This window comes from Malus domestica, chromosome 01 (assembly GCF_042453785.1).
Source record: "Malus domestica chromosome 01, GDT2T_hap1".
NCBI lineage: Eukaryota > Viridiplantae > Streptophyta > Magnoliopsida > Rosales > Rosaceae > Malus > Malus domestica.
In genome coordinates this window covers 22678322-22697883 of record NC_091661.1, presented here as the reverse complement: position 1 = coordinate 22697883, position 19562 = coordinate 22678322, and the positions used below count along the sequence as shown (strand labels likewise).

Below are 19562 nucleotides of genomic sequence, written 5' to 3'. Positions count from 1 at the left end.
GGCGATAATCAACTCCCCAGAATTTCAAGGACTCAATGGAAATGTATGCTTCTGTTCTTGCTTTTGTTTAGTTTGATTGGGAGCTTAGTGAATATCTTTTTGTATTTACCACAGGCCCTTCAATAGTTAAGTGTTCAGCCAAAACAAAGTGAATTTTGTTAGTGTTGTCTTATAAAATTTCCGAATGCTTTAAATAGCACACATCTTAGTGATTACCACATGCGTGATGTCTGCCATCTAATAATGTTGTTTGCTTTTCTTGTTTCTGTCCTTTGTTGATTAGCTCGTATGGTTATATTATTAGAAGTTTCGTTTTGTTGCTTCAGTTTAAAATTTGCATTTTAATAGCTCACATCGTTCAAAATAGGCTTGAGAAGGGCATTTGCAGATTTGGCACTAAAGTACTGACATCCCTTACATTGATATGATTTTAGGGAAAAATTCAAGGTTTGTGGATCGATACAAATGGTTACATTTACGGCTTTCCTAGTGCTAATCGAGTAAATTTTATAGAGGAAAATCCAGGCTCTATCTTGAGAGCACACAACTGCAAACAGCCCATCAGTTGCTACATTAAATGGAAGAAAAACTAGAAGCCATGTCATTTCTGAACCTGCTGCAGCTCCCTCCATGCTTCTTCAGGTAATCTAATTGTTCTCATTATCTTCCTTTCCTTCATCTTGTTTTTGATAAAAGAAAATTGTAGCAAAGAATCGCATTTGTGTATGAAACTTCACAACAAAGCCTCATTCCCCCAAAGTCTCGTGGCCTCTCCTACCTTTTTAATCTTTTATGTATGAGTTTCATAGTTCTGCAACTGATGCTTGCCTATCCATGTTTCTGGTTTGTGATATTTTTTGGACCGCACATCATCAATTATGCACCATTCAGCCAAGTTTTGCACGACAAAAGCCCGATCGTTTGAAGTAACACGAGAGATGGTAGAAGAAAAGAGAGAAAAACTACTTAGGTCAATCTGGAAGATGGAAAGACGATGGCATTCTGGCAAAAGCACTTCCTACCAGCAATATTTTCTCTGACGGATCGAGCCTGTAGTTCAACATGGAAGATAAATTGTAACTTTGTAGGTGGCGCTGCTGTTACTTGTACGCCATCTTTCATCATACGATTTCATTTGTGGAGTTAGCAGAACATGTTCCATTAGTTCTTTTCAATCTTCAGCATTATCCATTATTTATTCCAAATCAATAAATTTCAGTCTGTATATTCTCAGTAATCATTTCTCACTTCATGCTCTTTCGGCATTATGTATCTGCATCACTATATCCGCTGAATGCGGCTATTTTCCTTATTAAAACTTGATTACTAAACGCTGCAACGTAGCTTCAGGTTTTTAATATAATCTGTAACTGGAAAGATATGCAGGTTTTACACAAACATACTTAAAGTAACCTTCAAACTGTTATACTTTTTTTACAATAACACTCAATCGCAAAGAAGATAAAAGTAACATTTGCATTATATGAATCAGGTAGTTTAGAACACGAGAGTTTACACTAATCTCTACTCTCTAGATAGATTAAGCGCTGCCACATTTCTGGCCAGTTCATCTAAAACAGGGTAGGATTCTTTCTCAAGGTATGCCACACTTGAAGTCAAGTATGTACAGACAACTTCTAGTGCAATATCCAGAACCTGAAACTCAAATGGGAGATCACATTGCACACCTGCAAATTGACAACAATCATGAGTCTTTTTTCGATTCAAATTCAACTCCACATTCTTATACGAACAATCGGCGCACATGCAATTCTTGAAAATTACTGATCACCACACATGCAATTCAACTAGATCAATCAGCTTCATGCATTGATAGGAATACATAAGGTGTTTCAAACGTTAATAGTTTTTGGCAACTAATCAAACATAAAGAGGAAACATAGAGTTCGGAGAAAAACAAACTAGAAGGACAAACTGATCAATTAATCACCAAGGATGTATCCAAATGACACTGTCAATCTGCTAATTAGGTACCGAAACAATAATTTCATCATCGCGAATCCCGTTTTCAATCGCGTTAAACGTAGCAAACCAACTTATGTTCTCTATGGCATTCAACCCTAGCTAGATTCCTAATCAACTCCTTGTCATATATGACTGCAACTCTATCCTTCTCATCATCAATGGCTTTCAGCTAAAATAAAATTCGAATACATAAAGAAGGCATGCATTTGAAACAATTTTGGTCCTGCATATTGATAAAGCACCAAATTCAAATCCCGTAACAAATGGCTTGTCGCCTTCTATTGCAACTACTTCTTCACAGTCCAACTCAACTCAAATATCTTCTTGATATAACAGTTTCATTTATTTGTTGTTTATAATTTATCTCTTTGGTTTATATATCTCTTGTTTTTGTCTAGAGTTTTACTTGTATACAATTCAATCATGTAAATCTATAAAAGGAAATACAAATCACACTACTCAGTATCGAGCAATTTTATGCAACTCATAATCTCATCTAAGCAATCTTTTATGGTATCCCAGAGCGATGTCTAACGACACTTTCAAAACCCTAATTTTTTTCCCTTCCACTGTTTCCATAGATGCTCTCAACACCACCTCAATCAAAACATGCAATTCTTGAAAGTTACTGAAATCAAAACAACAACTTCCACTCAATTTCTCAGCAACAAAAAGATCAAGCCAAATCAAAACCAACAACTTTCAACTAAATTGCACAAAAGAGTCCAAATTTAATTACTATACAGAACTATCGGTCTAATTGAAAACAATCAGAATTCGAGACTCTACCTCCTCCATCCTCCAAGAGCGAAGCCTTCCTCAGGCAGCATCGCCGACGGAGGCGGAAAAATCGGATCGTCGGACCTGCCAAACCCTCCATCCAAGCCCTGGTTGTTCGATTTGTCGTAGATAGAGGAAGGAGAGAAGGCATCCGACGCCAACTGAGTAGCGAAAGCGTCGTCTACGGCGGAGCCGTGGAATATTGGGGAATCAGTGGCAGAGTCCTTGAGCGACTAGGAGTCGACGAAGGATTTGAATCTCTGGGAGAAGAGTCGGGGGTCGTAGCCCAGGTAACCGGTGTCGTCGAACGGGCGAGTTGACCTGATAGTCAGGATCGAGTTGTGGCACCGTAGTGGTAGCACCGATAAATACCACCGTAGCTTCAACGAGAAGATGAGTGAGCGGTGGAGTAGGCGCTAAGGAAGCGGTGGCAGGCGAGAGTCCATCTTAAGAAATGATGGATCCATCTTAAGAGAGAATGATGGATCCTGGAAAAGTCGAGAAATGAGGCGAGAGTCAGTGGTAGAAATGAAAGGTAGAGATTTAATCTCCATATAATAAAAAAGTAAAAAATTAAAAATAAAGAAGACTTTGCGAGACGTAGGTATAATTGCGTCGTGCAAAGATGTTTTGCGCGACGTATGCGTACCTACGTCGCGCAAAGTCTTCTTTTTGTTTTTTATTTTTTTTTGTCCCCTTTTGCTTTTCTTTTGGGGTTCTTGCATTGCCTTTTTCTTTTGTGGTATCCACTTGTGTAAATATTTGAAATTGACGATCAAATTAGTTCATTGTATTCATATAGGGTTAAAGAGTGTAGTTGTAAAAAATCATCAAAATCGGGGTTAAATTAACCGTTAAATCGTGATTTTTCATTTATAGCCGTCGAAATATTTTGTCCCGTACTTGATCTCTGAATGTTTTTTTTTTTACGATTTTTGGCGTATACGATCTCGAAGCATATACAAACAAGTTTGACGGTTTGATCGTTGAAACTAGTTTCGTACAATGCGTATCCCATCAAAACATTAGATTCACTAACACTTGAAGTTTATTTATACTTTCATTAAGTATAACATAAGATTTTGTGGTATCCACTTGTGTCAATGTTTTAAATTGACGATCGAATTAGTTGATTGTATTCATATAGGGTTTAAGAGTGTGGCTATAAAAATTCATCAAAATCGAAGTTAAATTAACCGTTAAATCGTGATTTTTCGTTTATATCCGTTGAAATGTTTTGTCCCGTTACTTAATCTCTGAATGTTTTTTTTTTTTTGCAATTTTTGGTGTATGCGATCTCGAAGCATATACAGACAAGTTTGACGGTTGGATCACTGAAACTAGTTTCATACAATGCGTATCCCATCAAGTTCAATGGTATATATATTTACAAAGTAGATTTTAATTTATTTATTTTGTACTTATAACACTTAAGAAATTGAATGATATATATATAGAAAAAATTATTGTGGGTTTTTGTTAGCAAAATATATTTTTGTGGGGTTTATTTAAAAAAAATTAATTTTGAAATGAGGAAAATCACATTTTCAGTAATTTTTATAATAATTTTTTTTTTTGAAAAAATACTTTGCGCGACCCCTTTATGTGTACGTCGTGCAAAATCACTTCGCGCGACGTCAAATTGTATAACTACGTTGCGCGAGTTGTGATAAATTTGGCGGTCCAATAGTGAAAAATGGGCGTTTTTTTTTCAATTTTCCAACTTTTGACAAAATAATTGAACCATCCCTCCCAAGAACTTGTCCTTCCCAGTTTTGGAGTTATTAAAAAAAGCTGAACCTTCAAGCTCTTTTTTCAATTTTCCCCGTAGACCCCAGACCTTGAACCCTCCCTTTTTTTTCCCCTTAGACCCCAAATCCCCCTCTCTTTCTTTCCCTATTTCTTTCCCCGTTAACCCCAAATCCTGTCTTTCCTCTTGGGTTGTCGAACCCAGACCTTGAACCCAAACAACAGGCCGCCACGGGAATCTCGAAGCCGACGCGAATCAAGTCCCAAAATCAAGGAAAGGGTTTCTGATTTTCGATGGGTTTTTGTTATTTAGGGTTTTTGTCACAAATTTATCTGTTACCAAATTGCTGCATTTCTTCCTCCTGTATTTAACTTTAAACCCCAAGGTGAGTATGATTAGTATCCTTTACATAAACACATAATACCATTTCAGTTTTCTACAAATTTTTATGGAGATTGCTGGCATTGGCTTCATGGTGATTATGATCATTGCAAGTTCTTTAATCCGATGTGAATAAGATGGCTTGATTATGTCTATTAAAACTACTTATTGGAGAAAGGTGGTTTTGTGTTTTTCTGTTCTTTTATTTAGTGGTATTCTCTCTAGCTTATTAACTTGATTACCACATCTATGTTAATTAATAGCTTATAGTCCTACATATTTAGGTATAGTTTACAAGATAAATTTTGTTTCTTTAACACCTTTGTATTCCATGTATTTAATTTGATGGCATTAAGTATTAAGCCACGTTGGGCCACCTTTAATAGGGATAGATGTGGTTCCCGTACGTTGCAACGAGTGAAGCTGTGATATATTCTTGTCCTTGTTTCCTGTTTGGAGTTCATCTCCTTGTTTCTATGTCTACACTTGTGTCGTGTTTTGTTCCGAACTACTTTTTGCTCTGAGTATGAGTCAAACCACTCTGAACTCTGTCCAGAGAGGAAGTTCTGAGGTTGAGATGTTACTGTTAAAATGCATGAAATAAACATGTTGGAATAATGGTGTTGGATGACTAGTGAAATTAGGCTAGTCAACTTTATTGTTCAAAGTTAGGCAAGTTAGGTTTCTTGTTCAAAGTTAGGCAAGTTAGGTTAGTCAAGCAAGATAGGTAAGTTAGGCAAAATTAGGCTTATGATCTTTTTCTTCCCTATATATATGTTTCATCTTGTAATTGTTTCATCAAGCAAATATACATCAAAACTCAATATGGTATCAGAGCTGTGATCTGGGAAAAACCACAAAACACAGCTCTAAAGCAGCCACGAGATCAACCATTCTAGGCATGGCCTCTCATTCAAAATGGGAAAATCCCAACCACCCGCTCTATCTCCACCACTCGGATCAACCTGGTGCAATCCTCGTACCACAACCATTGGTGGAAGACAACTACAACACATGGGTTCAATCCATGAGTATGGCCTTAATGGTCAAGAACAAACTTGGTTTTGTTGATGGGACGATCAACAAACCAAGTAAGGATAATTTTGAGGAGCTGCAGCAATGGAATCGCTGCAACAACTTGGTCAAGACATGGCTACTAGGCTCCATGTCAAAGGAGATTTCAGGGAGTGTCATCAACTACAAGGATGCTTGACAAATGTGGACCGATCTGCAGGAGAGGTTCTCACATGTGAATGTAGTTCAGCTGTTCCATGTTGAGAATGAGATCCATGATTGCGTCCAAAGCAATATGAGTGTAAGTTCTTACTTTACTAAACTTAAAAGTTTATGGGATGAACGTGATACTTTGTGTTCCATTCCAGCATGCAGTTGTGGAACAAAGAATGAGATGAACTCATATGTTGAAACTCAGAAAACCATGAAGTTCCTTATGGGACTGAACGAATCGTATGCTACGGTTCGAAGCAATACTCTTCTTCTCGAACCACTGCCTACGGTGAACAAGGCATATGCGTTGGTCCTTCGACATGAACGCCAGGCAGAGGTTTCCAATGGGAAAATCACACAACTAGAAACTGTTGTCTTTGCAGTGAAGAATCTCTCGCGAGAACCTACACCTGAAGACAAGGAGATGCGATGTGGAAAGTGCAATAAAACCAATCACATCACCAAAAATTGTCGTGCACATCTCAAGTGCACTTTTTGCGGATGGAAAGGCCACACCTTCGATTTCTGTCGAAAACGGAAAGCAGCCACAAAGACCGAATCCAATCGTCTCTTTTCTTCAAAGGGGAATCAAGTTTCACAAAGTAACAAGCAAGAGACAGTGCCTAATTTCCCGTTCTCTCAGGAGGACTGCAAGCAAATCCTTCAGATGTTGAACAAGAACAAATCATCATTTGCCAATCAAGTCAGTAATCCTCATAGTCATGAAGAACTTTCAGGTAAAGCCTTCTCTTTTTCATGTAAAGGAACCAAAAGCATTTGGATCCTGGACAGTGGTGCCACGGATCACATAGTTTGCAGTCCTAGTCTCCTTACACACTCACGAGCTGTTGAAAATCATACAGTTGAACTGCCAAATGGTTCCGTTGCCAAAGTCACTCACATTGGACAAGTTGTTTTCTCTCATAATCTTATCCTTGAAAATGTCCTATGTGTGCCGTTCTTTAGGTTGAATTTAATATCTATCAGTAAACTAGCCTATGATTCCTTATATGTCACCATTTTCTTCACCCAATTTTGTGTCATTCAGGACCTTCGCTCGGGGAAGATGATTGGGACAGGAACTGAAAGGGATGGACTTTACTACCTCGACCCATCAAAGAAAGGAACATGCAATAATATTCAAACCGTCTCACCAAAGCTTTGGCACCAACGCCTAGGACACCCATCTCATAAAGCCACTTCGTTATTACCTTTATTTAACAATAAGGCTTGTGATTTGGAAAAATGTTTAATCTGCCCATTGGCCAAACAAACAAGATCACCCTTCCCTTTGAGCTCTATTTCTACCAAATCATGTTTTGAATTATTGCATATTGATATTTGGGGTGGTTATCAAGTTGCTTCTATTTCAGGTGCCAAGTATTTCCTTACCATCGTAGATGACTACACTAGAAGCACTTGGGTTTATTTGATGAAACATAAATCTGACACAAAAGACATTTTAGTCGGATTCATTCAAATGATTGAGACTCAATTCAATACCAAAGTTCAAATCATACGAAGTGACAATGGCCCTGAGTTTAAGCTTGAGCAATTTTATGCTCTCAAAGGCATCATACATCAATCTAGTTGTGTCAACACACCACAACAAAATGGTGTTGCCGAACGTAAACACCGGCATTTGCTCAATGTTGCTCGGGCTTTGCTCTTTCAAGCTTGTTTGCCAAAACGTTTTTGGGGGGATGCAATCTTAACCTCAGCCTACCTCATCAATAGAACACCCACTCCACTTCTCCAAGGTAAAACACCTTACGAAAAACTGTTTCACAAAGCACCTAACTATTCCCATTTAAAGGTTTTCGGTAGTTTATGTTTTGCTTCTACACACGCCCAAAGGCCCTCTAAATTCGACCCTCGTGCAATCCAATGCATTTTTCTTGGGTATCCTTATGGTCAAAAGGGTTATAAATTGTTTGATATAAAACACAATAAGACTTTTGTTTCTAGGGATGTTGTTTTTTTTGAAGATCATTTTCCATTCCAAAATCATACCACTTCCGCTGCCCCATCTCCATCAAACATTACACCCTCACCCATCACGTTTGACTTGACCTCTTCCATTGAGTCGCCATCAAGCCTTGCACCCGAAGAAATAAACATCACCTCTCCCACACTTGCCAACATCACACCACTCTCATCTCCTTTACCTACTACAACTCCACCACCAGATACCTTATCACCACCTTCACATACCCTACACTCTTCCCCACCTCCAACCACTCCATCACCAGACCACCCACCTCCACTCCGTCGTAGCACTCGACCGACCAAAACTTCCACATTTTTGCAGGACTTTCATGTTGAGGTGGCTCTCCCTTCCCGTGTTGCTCCCACATCTTCCACAAGCATGGTCCAGTCATCAGGTACATCTCACCCCATATCTTGTTATTTATCTTATGACCATGTATCCCCCACTCACAAAACCTTTCTCACCACCCTCACCATTATCAAAGAACCCACCAGTTTTTCGCAGGCTGTTCATGATCCAAAATGGCGTGACGCCATGCAAAAAGAGATTGTTGCCCTTCATGACAATCGCACTTGGACTCTTGTGCCCTTACCACCTCACAAACATCCCATCGGTTGCAAATGGATCTATAAGGTGAAGCTTAAACCTGACGGCAGTGTTGAACGCTACAAAGCTCATCTCGTTGCTAAAGGCTACAGTCAAATTGAGGGGCTTGATTATCGGGAAACTTTTGCTCCAGTTGCCAAGCTCACCACCGTCCGCGTCCTCCTGAGTATTGCCTCCATACGAGGCTGGCATCTTCATCAACTTGATGTGAACAACGCATTTTTGCATGGTGACTTATACGAGGAGGTTTATATGTCCCTGCCTCCTGGGTTCGGACGAAATGGGGAGACACGAGTATGCAAATTACACAAATCCATTTATGGTTTAAAACAGGCCTCGAGACAATGGTTTATCAAGTTGTCTAGTGCTCTCAAGACTGCTGGTTTTCATCAATCATGGTCGAATTACTCATTGTTCGTCCGAAACCGTCAAGGCAGTTTCATAGCATTACTTGTGTATGTTGATGACGTGATACTTGCAGGTAACAATTTGAGAGAAATTGAAGAGACTAAACTCTTCCTTTCCCAACATTTTAAACTAAAGGATTTGGGAAAACTCAAATACTTTTTGGGGATAGAAGTTGCAAGATCTAAACAAGGGATTGCCTTGTGCCAACGCAAATATGCATTGGAGATACTAGAAGATGCTGGGTTCCTTGGTGCGAAGCCCTCACGATTACCAATGGAACCAAACCTGTCCCTTACACAAACTGATGGGACGCTCCTACATGATCCTTCTTCATACAGGCGACTTGTAGGGAGGCTGATTTACTTAACCATCACGCGGCCTGACCTGACTTATGTGGTTAATATGTTGAGCCAATTCATGGACAAGCCACGACAACCACACCTTGAAGCGGTGCATAAGGTTCTCAGGTACATCAAACAATCTCCTGGACAGGGAATTCTTTTGCCTTCTACAGGTTCACTACAATTACAAGCTTTTTGTGATGCTGATTGGGCTCGGTGTAAAGACACTAGAAGGTCAATAACCGGTTATTGTATCTTCCTTGGATAAGCACCGATATCTTGGAAAACGAAGAAACAAAGCACAATATCTCGTTCTAGTGCAGAGGCAGAATACCGTTCTATGGCTACTACTTGTTGTGAAGTTATATGGCTAAGAAACATTTTGAAGGACTTGCAAGTAAATCATGCACAACCAGTCACAATGTTTTGTGATAATCAAGCTGCCATGCACATTGCTTCGAACCCAGTGTTTCATGAACGAACGAAGCATATAGAGATAGACTGTCACTTAGTACGTGAGAAGATTCAAATGGGAATGGTGCAAACAGCTTACATACGGACCTCGAATCAACCTGCAGACTTGTTCACCAAACCACTAAGCTCGGCACAATTTGAGGTCTTAATTAGCAAGTTGGGTGTCATCGACATCCACACTCCAACTTGAGGGGGAGTGTTAAAATGCATGAAATAAACATGTTGGAATAATGGTGTTGGATGACTAGTGAAATTAGGCTAGTCAACTTTATTGTTCAAAGTTAGGCAAGTTAGGTTTCTTGTTCAAAGTTAGGCAAGTTAGGTTAGTCAAGCAAGATAGGTAAGTTAGGCAAAATTAGGCTTATGATCTTTTTCTTCCCTATATATATGTTTCATCTTGTAATTGTTTCATCAAGCAAATATACATCAAAACTCAATAACTATGTTCTAAAGTTTGTGTGGTCTATGTTCTATAGTTTGGGGTATTTATAATCGTTTTCTCTTATAGCTGACCAATTGATTTTCAGTCATGCTCTTCGGTCCCATATTTTTGTATGTAAATTATGTAAATTATGTCAAACAGTTGAAATCACACCAATAATAGGCAGGCAACTCGTATCTATTTGATTTTCCTTAAGCAGACAATATGACCGAGAGAGGATACACTAGTTGAAAACAGACAATATGTCATGTGATCTTGAGTAGTACGAGTGTTGCAAAAGTTCGTGAAACAATTTAGGAAAATCCGAGGCTTTAAGTTTGCATGCGGATAGAGGTGGTTTTGTATGCTTATTTGAAGACCAAATATAACTAATATGTATGTTTATTGTGACTCCCACTGCAAGTAATTTAAGATAAAGACCGGTAATATATATAAGCAAAGAGTTCCTTTTTTCCCTTGGTGTATGGTTGAACTTCCTTTTCGTTCGCTGTAGTTTGTTTAATGTTTTGACTCCGTCTTTGTGCTTTCAATTTGAACAATGATACGAAATATCGCTAGGCGTGGTTTACTAAAACATCATATTTTATTTACAGGATAAGTCTTTCATATATCTAGCCGGCCTATTACAGGTAAAATGTGTGCAATCAAAGCATTCCATCTAACCATAGATGTTGAAGAACTATAGCTGTTTACTTTCCCCAGGCACTAAATTCTACATGTTGTTCTCTCTTTCAGTTTTATTTTATTATTATTTTTATTTTCATGTTATTTCTTTTTCAAGTATTGCATTGAAAGGGTTTACCTTTCCTACTTAACACTCTCCAATTATAATGCGGAACGAGAAGATTCATTTCATTCCTACTTATAGATGTCGAAGTTGAATACTCGTCGTCGGAGTGTGACCAATGCGCCTCCCACATTATCAGCATCTACTGCTCCAGCCGTGAGTGCTCCATTGATTGGGGAGCCTACACCCAATGTTGAGGCTACTTCTACAGCGTCTCAAGTGCCCGTCTAATTGACGTCATCAGTGTCCGTTGAGTCGCTCAGTGCACGGCGGCCTCACTGACGCTACCACGACCCAAAGCCTTCTGGTCAGACTTCCTCGGCATCCAGAGTTGAGGGTGAGGCCTCCCAGCCACCAGGTAGTTTTTTCTAATTCTCACTACGTTGTATTTTTTTTTTTCATTTTAAAACTTTTATTTTTATGATGATGAAAATTTGCTGGATTGTGAAAATGTGTTGCGGGTTGTGAATTACTATTATTTTACTGTTTTAAGGTTTTGGGAAATGCTATACTACTAGAGGAGGTTGTGTCGAATTTTTTGTACAAATTTAAGCTTAGGGTTTTTACCATTTAAGTATTTTTGGCCAGCTAAAAAAAAACACCAGGGGGCCTAGTCGAATGCTGAAGGAGTTACAGGGCGTACGTCAGAACAACTCCAAGACCAAGATTGTGTATGACCCACAACATTGTGGAGCGGGTACCTCACAACAGCATAGCGGCGTTGCTAGTAGCTGTGGTGTTGTTATTCGAGATAATTGTCCTTTTCAGCGGGAGTCTTGGGCAAAAATTCCTGAGGAGACGAAGATATTGGTGCGAGACAAGTTGTCGGTTAGTATATTAATTTTTAGCCTTTTATCATTTTTTTTAATTTCGTTTACAAATATTAAAAACCAAAATATATTATCTTAATATTATTACATTTGTTACTATTATTTTATTATTTTTCATATTCGTAGTGAGTTTATGATCTTGAGGACATATCCCCTGAGGTCATGGTCTACTTAGAGGAGACCTTAGCAACCCGGTACAAACAATGGAAGAACAATTTTCACAAGCATTTTAAGCGATGGGATGATCCAAAGATTGCTCGCCTATATGTTCCAGACGAGTTGAAGGACCGACCAGAGGATTGGGAGTGGCTCTACAAACATTTTACGGACCCAAAATTTGTGGTATGTATATAATATTTTAATAATAATTTATTATTGTAAATGTTATTTTTTTAAGCATTTTTTATTAATTTATTTCAAATAGTCACACTAACATGTACATTGTGTGTTTAACAAAAGAATTCTATTACTGGCCAGAAAGCTCGGGAGTCAAAGACACTTCTCCACCATTTTGGTTCGCAACCCTTTTTGTATAGGCTTGAGGCACGACGTGAGGTAAAAGTATATTAACTTTGAAATTTTTACAATTTAATTTTTATTATTGATTAATAAAATTTTCTTAATGTTTTTTTCTTTAGGAGGGTTCTAAGTTCCCAGAGATCGACATGTTCAAGGACGTTTACGTTCGACCTGGTAATGAGACCACTAAGCAGCTTCATGTAAGTATATGTTATTATTCTTATATGTATGAATCGTTCAAATATTATTTATATTTTTTTATTAAACATTATATGTTTTTTCTTTATTATTACAGGTTACTATGGAGGAAAAGAGCACTGATGTTCTCCATGAAGCAGCATCGCAGCTTCCCCCAGAGACCCTGATTGAGGACGTCATGGTACCTGAGGATGCAGGTTTTCAGATCATGACTGATGTCCTGAATCAGAACTATAGTCGTCGTCGTGGCAAGGTTGTTCGGGGTATGGGGAAAGTGCGGATTCATGAGACAGGTGCTTCTTCTTCTAGATCGAACACAGCAGAGGTCGATGCATTGAAGGCGGAAGTGATGCAGCTGAGGACTGAGGGCGCGAAGAAGGTTCAACTGAAGGCCCATGCCGATGAGCTGAATACCTGTGTCGGGAGGGTGCAAGAACTTGTACAAGCCATACAAACGTCCGGCCTCCAAATCTCGCTACCAGTACCTCATCATGCTCCACCTTTGACCTCAGAGCCATCTTGCCATGTCGATACCGAGTAGCTTGATATATTAAACCTAGTTCACTTGTAGTTTTTTCTTTTTTGTTCGGACATCTTGTATGTACATTTTCAGATATTTTATAATTAAATACTTTTGCTTGGTTAATTAATTATTCTTTATAATTTAATTACAATATTTATCAAAAAAAATTTAAAAAAATTATTTTTCACTAATTAAAAAAAATAAAAAAAAGGGTTTGCGCAACATACGCCGTAGGATGTGCGTCGCGCAAAGTATCTTTGCACGATGTAGGACTCGCGCAAAAGTACTTGCACGACGTACAATGTGCGTCGCGCAAACGTACTTTACACGATGTACAACGTGCGTCACGCGAAGTCACTTTGCACAACGCAGACAGTGCGTCGCGCAAAGTCACTTTGCACGACGAACGTTGTACGTCGCGCAAAGTATTTTGCACGACGTAGGTTGTGCGTCGCGCAAAGTACTTTGCACGACGTAGGTTGTGCATCGCGCAAAGCCACTTTGCGTGACGCAAGTTATTTTTCGTCGCGCAAACCCTAGCGTCACGGCCATGGCGCGACGGTTAGTGCGCGACGAAGTGTACGTGGCGCAAACCCTTGCACAATGATTTTTGACTTTGCGCGACGAATGTACGTACGTCGCGCAAAGTGTTTTTTTTACTAGTGATATTACTCTTTAGAATTCAAAAAAAAAAAATCATGTAGTGGGACTATGGGTGATTACAGTCATTATTTTTCAAAATATATTTTAATAAATAAACAACAATATCTAAAATAAGTAAATTTAAAAATTTTAAAAAAAAAGTTAAACAGTAAAGTGACTAGTAGTCATTGAACTAACGTGAGTTAGATTTGAAATAACATCAAAATTTAATTTGTGTGAAATTATATTACTACCCATGATTTTATTTGTGATAGAAAACTAAATTGTCTTTTCACTCTTTTTTAATTGACAAATAAGACTTTTATTAATAGGTTGTTTAAAGTTAATTAATAGATATACGTATGCTTTATCCATATGCCACTATAAATATTGTTTAGTTTATAGACTTTTATCATCTGCGTGTTCTTTTCATTTGCAAAATATAAGCGGTATGAGAGAAACATGATCATATAATATAATCACTAAAAGAAGATATGTAGTTTTCTTACATATATATAGTCATTAATCTAACGTTGTAGGCGGTCTTTTGTCTCTGTCTTTTTCTTTTTGTTTTTCATTTTGTTTCTTTTTGTTTGTGTGTATAAATAGGTATTGTGTCTTTCGCAGGGTTCCAACATTTTTGTACGTACGCGAATTATGTAATAAGAAGAAATGTACATTGTTGTTGAAAAAAGAGTTAAATAATTTTCCTGGCCAAATTTGTAAAACAAAATGGGATTGGGTGGGCTCATTAAATTAATTAAACCAAAACATTCCACGCATGGACGCTTCTTTATATGTATAACCTTGCTTGAAGCATAGTTCCACATGGATTAAATCGCGAAATCAAATGTTGACAACCATATAACAAGGAAGCCTAAGAATGTATAAGGGACAATTGAAATAGTATTCTTAATTATGCCAAAAGATAAAAATAAATAAATAAAGGGTTTGGGACGGTTGAAATGATACATTGTTCAAATTGCATTGTTTTTTATTTTATTTTAAAAAAAACGATATTATTCACATTAAAGAGGAGGAGGTGGGTTTAGCCTTACAATGGATTAGCAATAATGTGGTTCAAATTCGCCTTTGACGAGAATCAAATCGAAGACCTCTCAACCCCAACCCCAGCTCTGTTTCCTTTTGGTTCCATGTGTTGCCTTTTAATTCCTTGATAATTACTAATACAACTGGTTTTTTTTTTTATCTTATTTGTTTATATACAAGCGATTTTCAGAGATACAAGATTGAAACCATGCCTTCAAATGTACAGAAGAACACACTTAAAAATGCGCATGGTTATGTTGGCCTATAATAAAACTCATGGCTTTGTGCACAAATTAATGACGGCACACTGAGGCAGGAGTACCAATGACGAAATATGTATACCCTATATATATATATATATTTTAATTAATGAATATACGTATTCTTTTTCTATATAGCACTATATATAAATAATATGCGTTTAGTTTATAGACTTTTATTATCAACGTGTTCTTTATTTTTGCATAAAAATTAGTTTGAGAGAAACATGATCACTTATATGGCATTATATAGTCCCTAAAAGAAGAAATGTAGTTTTCTCACTTGTATAAAGTCATTAAACTAACTTTGTAAGCCACTTAGTATTACGGTCTAGTGGTATTTCTCTTCACTTATAAGTTAGAGGTCTTAAGTTCAATTCTAGCCAAATGCAAATTTAAACCACATTATTGCTAGCTCATTGTGAGGCTAAGCCCACCCTCTCTCCCTTAGTTAAAAAAACTTTGTAAGTGCTTTGTCTTTTGTCTCTCTTTTCATTTCCTTTCGTTTGTGTGTGAAGTAGATATTACGTGTCTCTTTTTTCTTTTCGTTTGTGTGTGAAGTAGGTATTATGTCTCTCCGCAGGGTTCCACCATTTTTGTACGTACGTGAATTATGTAATAAGAAGAAAAGTATACTGTCGTTGTGAAAAGAATTAAAATAATTTTTCTGGCCAACCATTTCTCCATAATAAGCGGACTGGGTAATCATTAAATTAATTAAACCAAAAAGTTCCACACATGGACGCTTCTTTATATGTAACCTTGAAGCATAGTTCCATGCCATTGTAGTTGAGGGAGAGAGAGAGAGAGAGAGAGATAATGGAAGCAGCTGGTCGTGAACTGCAACTTCAAGGAAAGCTCTCTGGCAAAGAAGAAATAGAAGTTGAAACACGCAGTGATGATGAGTATCATCCTAAACGAGGAGGCTGGATTACCTTCCCTTTTGTCACTGGTTCTCTCTCCATTTTTCACTCTCTCTTTCAGTTTTTTTTTTTCTTAATTGGTTCCTTATTCTTTAACCGATCTTAGTGTACATCAGTACATGTTATATGCAAATTAACAATGAGTCACTCTACTGATTTTCTCTTACTAGAATTATGATATTGTCGACTATATATATATATATATATATGCCAGACGAATAGGAATATGAATAAGGCAATATAAGGAACGGAATAAAAGTACATGGATTAAAGACGCATAGTTAAAAATTCAAAGGAGATGAGTGAGATTTTCGTCAAAGCACATAGGCCTCATTATGCACAGATAAGCCTATTGGGTTAATAATTTCCTGATTAAATGATGAACATATATACGTACAAATGCAGGAGGTATGTTGGGAATGTCTGTAGCAGGTGGCGGGTGGGCATCGAATTTGCTAGTATTTCTCATAACAAAGTTCAACGTGAAGAGCATAAGCGCCACAAAAATCGGTAATGTCATTTTTGGCACCAACAATCTCCTCCCCATCGTGGGAGCCTTCATTGCTGATTCCTTCTTCGGACCTTTCCCCGTCGTCGCCACTTTTTCCTTCATTTCTTTATTGGTAAAGATTACTCACTAGTTAACTACTTTATACTCGATCAATTTCAACTTACTGCAGCTATGCTGTCTGCAACTAAAGGCATAATTTTATAAGTTGGGGGTAATTTGTCATTCCAAAGAAGCAAGAAAGATAGTGGGAATCTTGGAGAAGTGACAGCCACTTTTATTATACGGGAGTGAGAACAAAAGTGAAATGTTAAACCAAGCGACAATTCTCTATTAAAACAAACCATAACGATTAGTTAATGGTATTAGTTGGCAGGTGGTCCTCTACTACAGTAGTGAGGAGAAGTGTTGTCCTTTACACCACAGCGTGAGTTCAAAGTCAGTCAGCTTCCTAATCTAACGTCTAATCTAACAAATATATCGTTTGAAAAGTATCTATATATATATATATATGTGTGTGTTTGTGTGATGACTATAGTCAATTATCTTAAATAACTGAATGATTAACTTTCATCAGGGTATGATCATATTAACCCTAATAGCTTCAATACCCTCCTTGAGGCCATCAACATGTGCAACAATCGGCTCATCCCTCACTTGTGAAGCTCCATCAAAGTTTCAATTCTCAGTCCTCTATGCAGCAATATCACTAGCTTCTCTAGGACTTGGAGGCACTAGCTTCACAATTGCAACCATGGGAGCTGACCAATTCGATAAGCCCCACGACCAAGGGGTTTTCTTTAACTGGTATTTTCTGGCCTTGTACTTGGCCAACGTCATCAGCATCACAGGCATCATCTACATTCAGAACAACGTGGGATGGGGATTAGGGTTTGGAATTTGTTTCGTCGCAAATGCTATTGGATTGGTGGTGTTCTTGTTGGGAAAACGATTTTATAAGCAAGTTAAACCAAAGGGTAGCCCGTTCGTTTTCATAGCACGTGTATTGGTCGCAGCCATTTGGAAGAGGAAAGCATCAGCTGCAACTTCAAGAGACACAGATTATTATTACGGAGATGGAACTTTGGTTGACAACACAATACCAACAAAAAGATTCAGGTATGCTGATAATTCTGTTCATGTCTAAATTTATTTTTAGCCAATTAACTTTTGTTTGTTTTTTCTATGTTAGTTGAATTCTTACTTAATTTTGTATTTTGCCTAAATTTATTGGCTACTCCACATAGACAAAAATTAGTATAAAAATATATTCATCATCAAGTTATTTTTACTTTATCTAGCTGAAAAATGCAAGCGTCAGATAAACATATATTTCACTTAATTGGATTCTTAAACAACCAACATTGTTGTAAAGATTATTTGCATGGGTACATCATGTCACTATGCATTAGCACCCTCCTAGTTTATTCTATAACACGAGAAAGCTACATTATTGTACACCATTTTTTTATGCAGACTCTTAAACTGTGCGGCGCTAAAAACTGAAACAGACAAGCAATTTGATGGCTCGTATGCAAGATCATGGAAGCTGTGCACTGTCAAAGAAGTGGAAGACCTTAAAACCCTAATGAAAATCATGCCACTATGGTCTACTGGTATATTTTTAGGCACTCCAATCGGTATTTCTACCAGCCTTTTCATACTCCAAGCCCTAACTATGGACAGGCACCTTGGACCACAGTTCATAATCCCTGCCGGTTCATTCGCAGTCTTCAACCTTTTAGCCACAGCCATCTCCATTTTCGTAATAGATAGATTCGTACCACCCAAGTTAACACCCCTCCAACGAATAGGGATTGGTCACGTGATCAACATTGTTGCATTTATTGTGTCAGCCCTAATTGAAAGGAGACGATTAGGAGTGGTTAGAGAACATAACCTCATGAACCATCCCGGTTCAGTGGTGCCCATGTCAGCCTTATGGCTCGTGGCATCGCTATCTGTTTTGGGAATTGGAGAGGGGTTCTATCTCCCAGGACAAGTTGCATTGTTCTATGAAGAGTTCCCAAAATCACTAAAAAGTACTGCAACAGCTATGTCATCGTTGCTGATTGGAATTGGGTTTTTTCTGAGCGCTGCAATCACGAATTTGGTAGACCGGACCACGGGGTGGTTACCAAATGATATAAATCAAGGGCGGCTGGACAATGTGTTTTGGATGTTGGCAGTGATTGGAGTGGTGAATTTTGTGTACTATTTGATTTGTACCAAGTTTTTTAAGTATCAAAACCAAAATGTTGAACTCAAAAATTAAAATTGTAATGGAAAATGTTTCCAAGTTCTAAGAATTGAGGGGGACCAACTTACTCATCACTTAAGAATAATAGCGGTACAAACTCTCAATAAACTTCATATTATTTTTTCCCTCGCGCACCAGACCTAAATGAGGACAAATGTCTTTCTCGGCGGCCTCCTGAGACAAAGAAAGAACACATATTATTCTAAAACAAAATACTTTTTTGAAGTTGAAACCGATTAAACTTTAGTTGGTGCATAAGCCCATGGTGAACTTGGTACATCCTTTAGTTGGTTTTCAATAATAATGTTTGGTTTAGCTGTCATTCGATGGAAGTTTGGTTTGGAATTTTGTGTGGATTAGGTGATGGCTTATATAAATGCATATACATAAAAACCTTATCCTCCAAATGATTCAAATGTAATCTATTGTATTCACCAAAAGAAGAAATTCCCAGCAGAAGTGAGCCAAATATCACGTGTTAATAGAATTAATGAGTGGATCAAGTTTGCTTTGGCCCCTTCCATATCCATATATATAGGAATTATTTTGTAGACATGTTTGATGCAGAATTCTGCATCCTGAAATAGATCATTTCAATACTTTTATGATACAGACTAATCCTTACAGCAAGTAAGAGATAAGCGATTGGCAGGAAAGAATTTGCCTAACAGGCTTGA

General features: G+C 37.8%; 3 protein-coding genes and 2 long non-coding RNA genes across 11 annotated transcripts; 4 read left to right on the top strand and 1 right to left on the bottom strand.

Annotated features, from left to right (window-relative positions):
• The first annotated feature begins 463 nt into the window (after positions 1-463).
• LOC139197490 (uncharacterized) lies at positions 464-1237 on the top strand. Its single transcript, XR_011582944.1, has 2 exons — positions 464-642; positions 892-1237. It is a non-coding gene; the product is annotated as an uncharacterized lncRNA (long non-coding RNA).
• Positions 1238-1387: 150 nt separating this feature from the next.
• LOC103432572 (uncharacterized) lies at positions 1388-3292 on the bottom strand. Its single transcript, XR_529022.4, has 2 exons — positions 2776-3292; positions 1388-1688 (listed from the first exon to the last, which is right to left on the bottom strand). It is a non-coding gene; the product is annotated as an uncharacterized lncRNA (long non-coding RNA).
• A 1291-nt stretch (positions 3293-4583) lies between these two features.
• LOC103433006 (uncharacterized) lies at positions 4584-13365 on the top strand. Of its 7 annotated transcripts, none has more exons than XM_070825009.1 (8): positions 4584-4901; positions 10979-11014; positions 11254-11509; positions 11761-12000; positions 12129-12344; positions 12462-12557; positions 12653-12721; positions 12817-13365. In XM_070825009.1, the coding sequence occupies exons 5-8, from the start codon at positions 12165-12167 to the stop codon at positions 13258-13260; spliced, it is 789 nt and encodes a 262-aa protein (XP_070681110.1). In that variant the 5' UTR covers positions 4584-4901; positions 10979-11014; positions 11254-11509; positions 11761-12000; positions 12129-12164; the 3' UTR covers positions 13261-13365. The 7 variants fall into 7 exon arrangements, with proteins under 7 accessions (XP_070681110.1, XP_070681107.1, XP_028956409.1 ...); XM_070825006.1 differs by having other exon boundaries at positions 12644-12721; XM_029100576.2 differs by having other exon boundaries at positions 12641-12721.
• On the top strand, positions 5799-6110 carry LOC114826268 (uncharacterized). The gene has a single exon (XM_029106343.2). It carries the CDS (start codon positions 5799-5801, stop codon positions 6108-6110), a length of 312 nt encoding a protein of 103 aa, XP_028962176.2.
• Positions 13366-16002: 2637 nt separating the features above from the next.
• Positions 16003-19132, top strand: LOC103432554 (protein NRT1/ PTR FAMILY 2.7-like). The gene is made up of 4 exons (XM_008370748.4): positions 16003-16146; positions 16523-16740; positions 17203-17744; positions 18102-19132. The coding sequence occupies exons 1-4, from the start codon at positions 16014-16016 to the stop codon at positions 18898-18900; spliced, it is 1692 nt and encodes a 563-aa protein (XP_008368970.2). The 5' UTR covers positions 16003-16013; the 3' UTR covers positions 18901-19132.
• The last annotated feature ends 430 nt before the right edge of the window (positions 19133-19562 follow it).

What these genes read in the sequence shown, in the direction of transcription:
- LOC114826268 (XM_029106343.2), top strand. Translation starts at nt 5,799, where the DNA reads ATGGCCTCTCATTCAAAATGGGAAAATCCCAACCACCCGCTCTATCTC.
- LOC103433006 (XM_029100576.2), top strand. Translation starts at nt 12,165, where the DNA reads ATGGTCTACTTAGAGGAGACCTTAGCAACCCGGTACAAACAATGGAAG. An exon ending in TTACGGACCCAAAATTTGTG is followed by an intron (nt 12,345 to 12,461) that starts GTATGTATATAA and finishes GTTTAACAAAAG; the next exon opens with AATTCTATTACTGGCCAGAA. An exon ending in GGCTTGAGGCACGACGTGAG is followed by an intron (nt 12,558 to 12,640) that starts GTAAAAGTATAT and finishes TTTTTTCTTTAG; the next exon opens with GAGGGTTCTAAGTTCCCAGA.
- LOC103432554 (XM_008370748.4), top strand. Translation starts at nt 16,014, where the DNA reads ATGGAAGCAGCTGGTCGTGAACTGCAACTTCAAGGAAAGCTCTCTGGC. An exon ending in TACCTTCCCTTTTGTCACTG is followed by an intron (nt 16,147 to 16,522) that starts GTTCTCTCTCCA and finishes GTACAAATGCAG; the next exon opens with GAGGTATGTTGGGAATGTCT. An exon ending in ATACCAACAAAAAGATTCAG is followed by an intron (nt 17,745 to 18,101) that starts GTATGCTGATAA and finishes TTTTTTATGCAG; the next exon opens with ACTCTTAAACTGTGCGGCGC.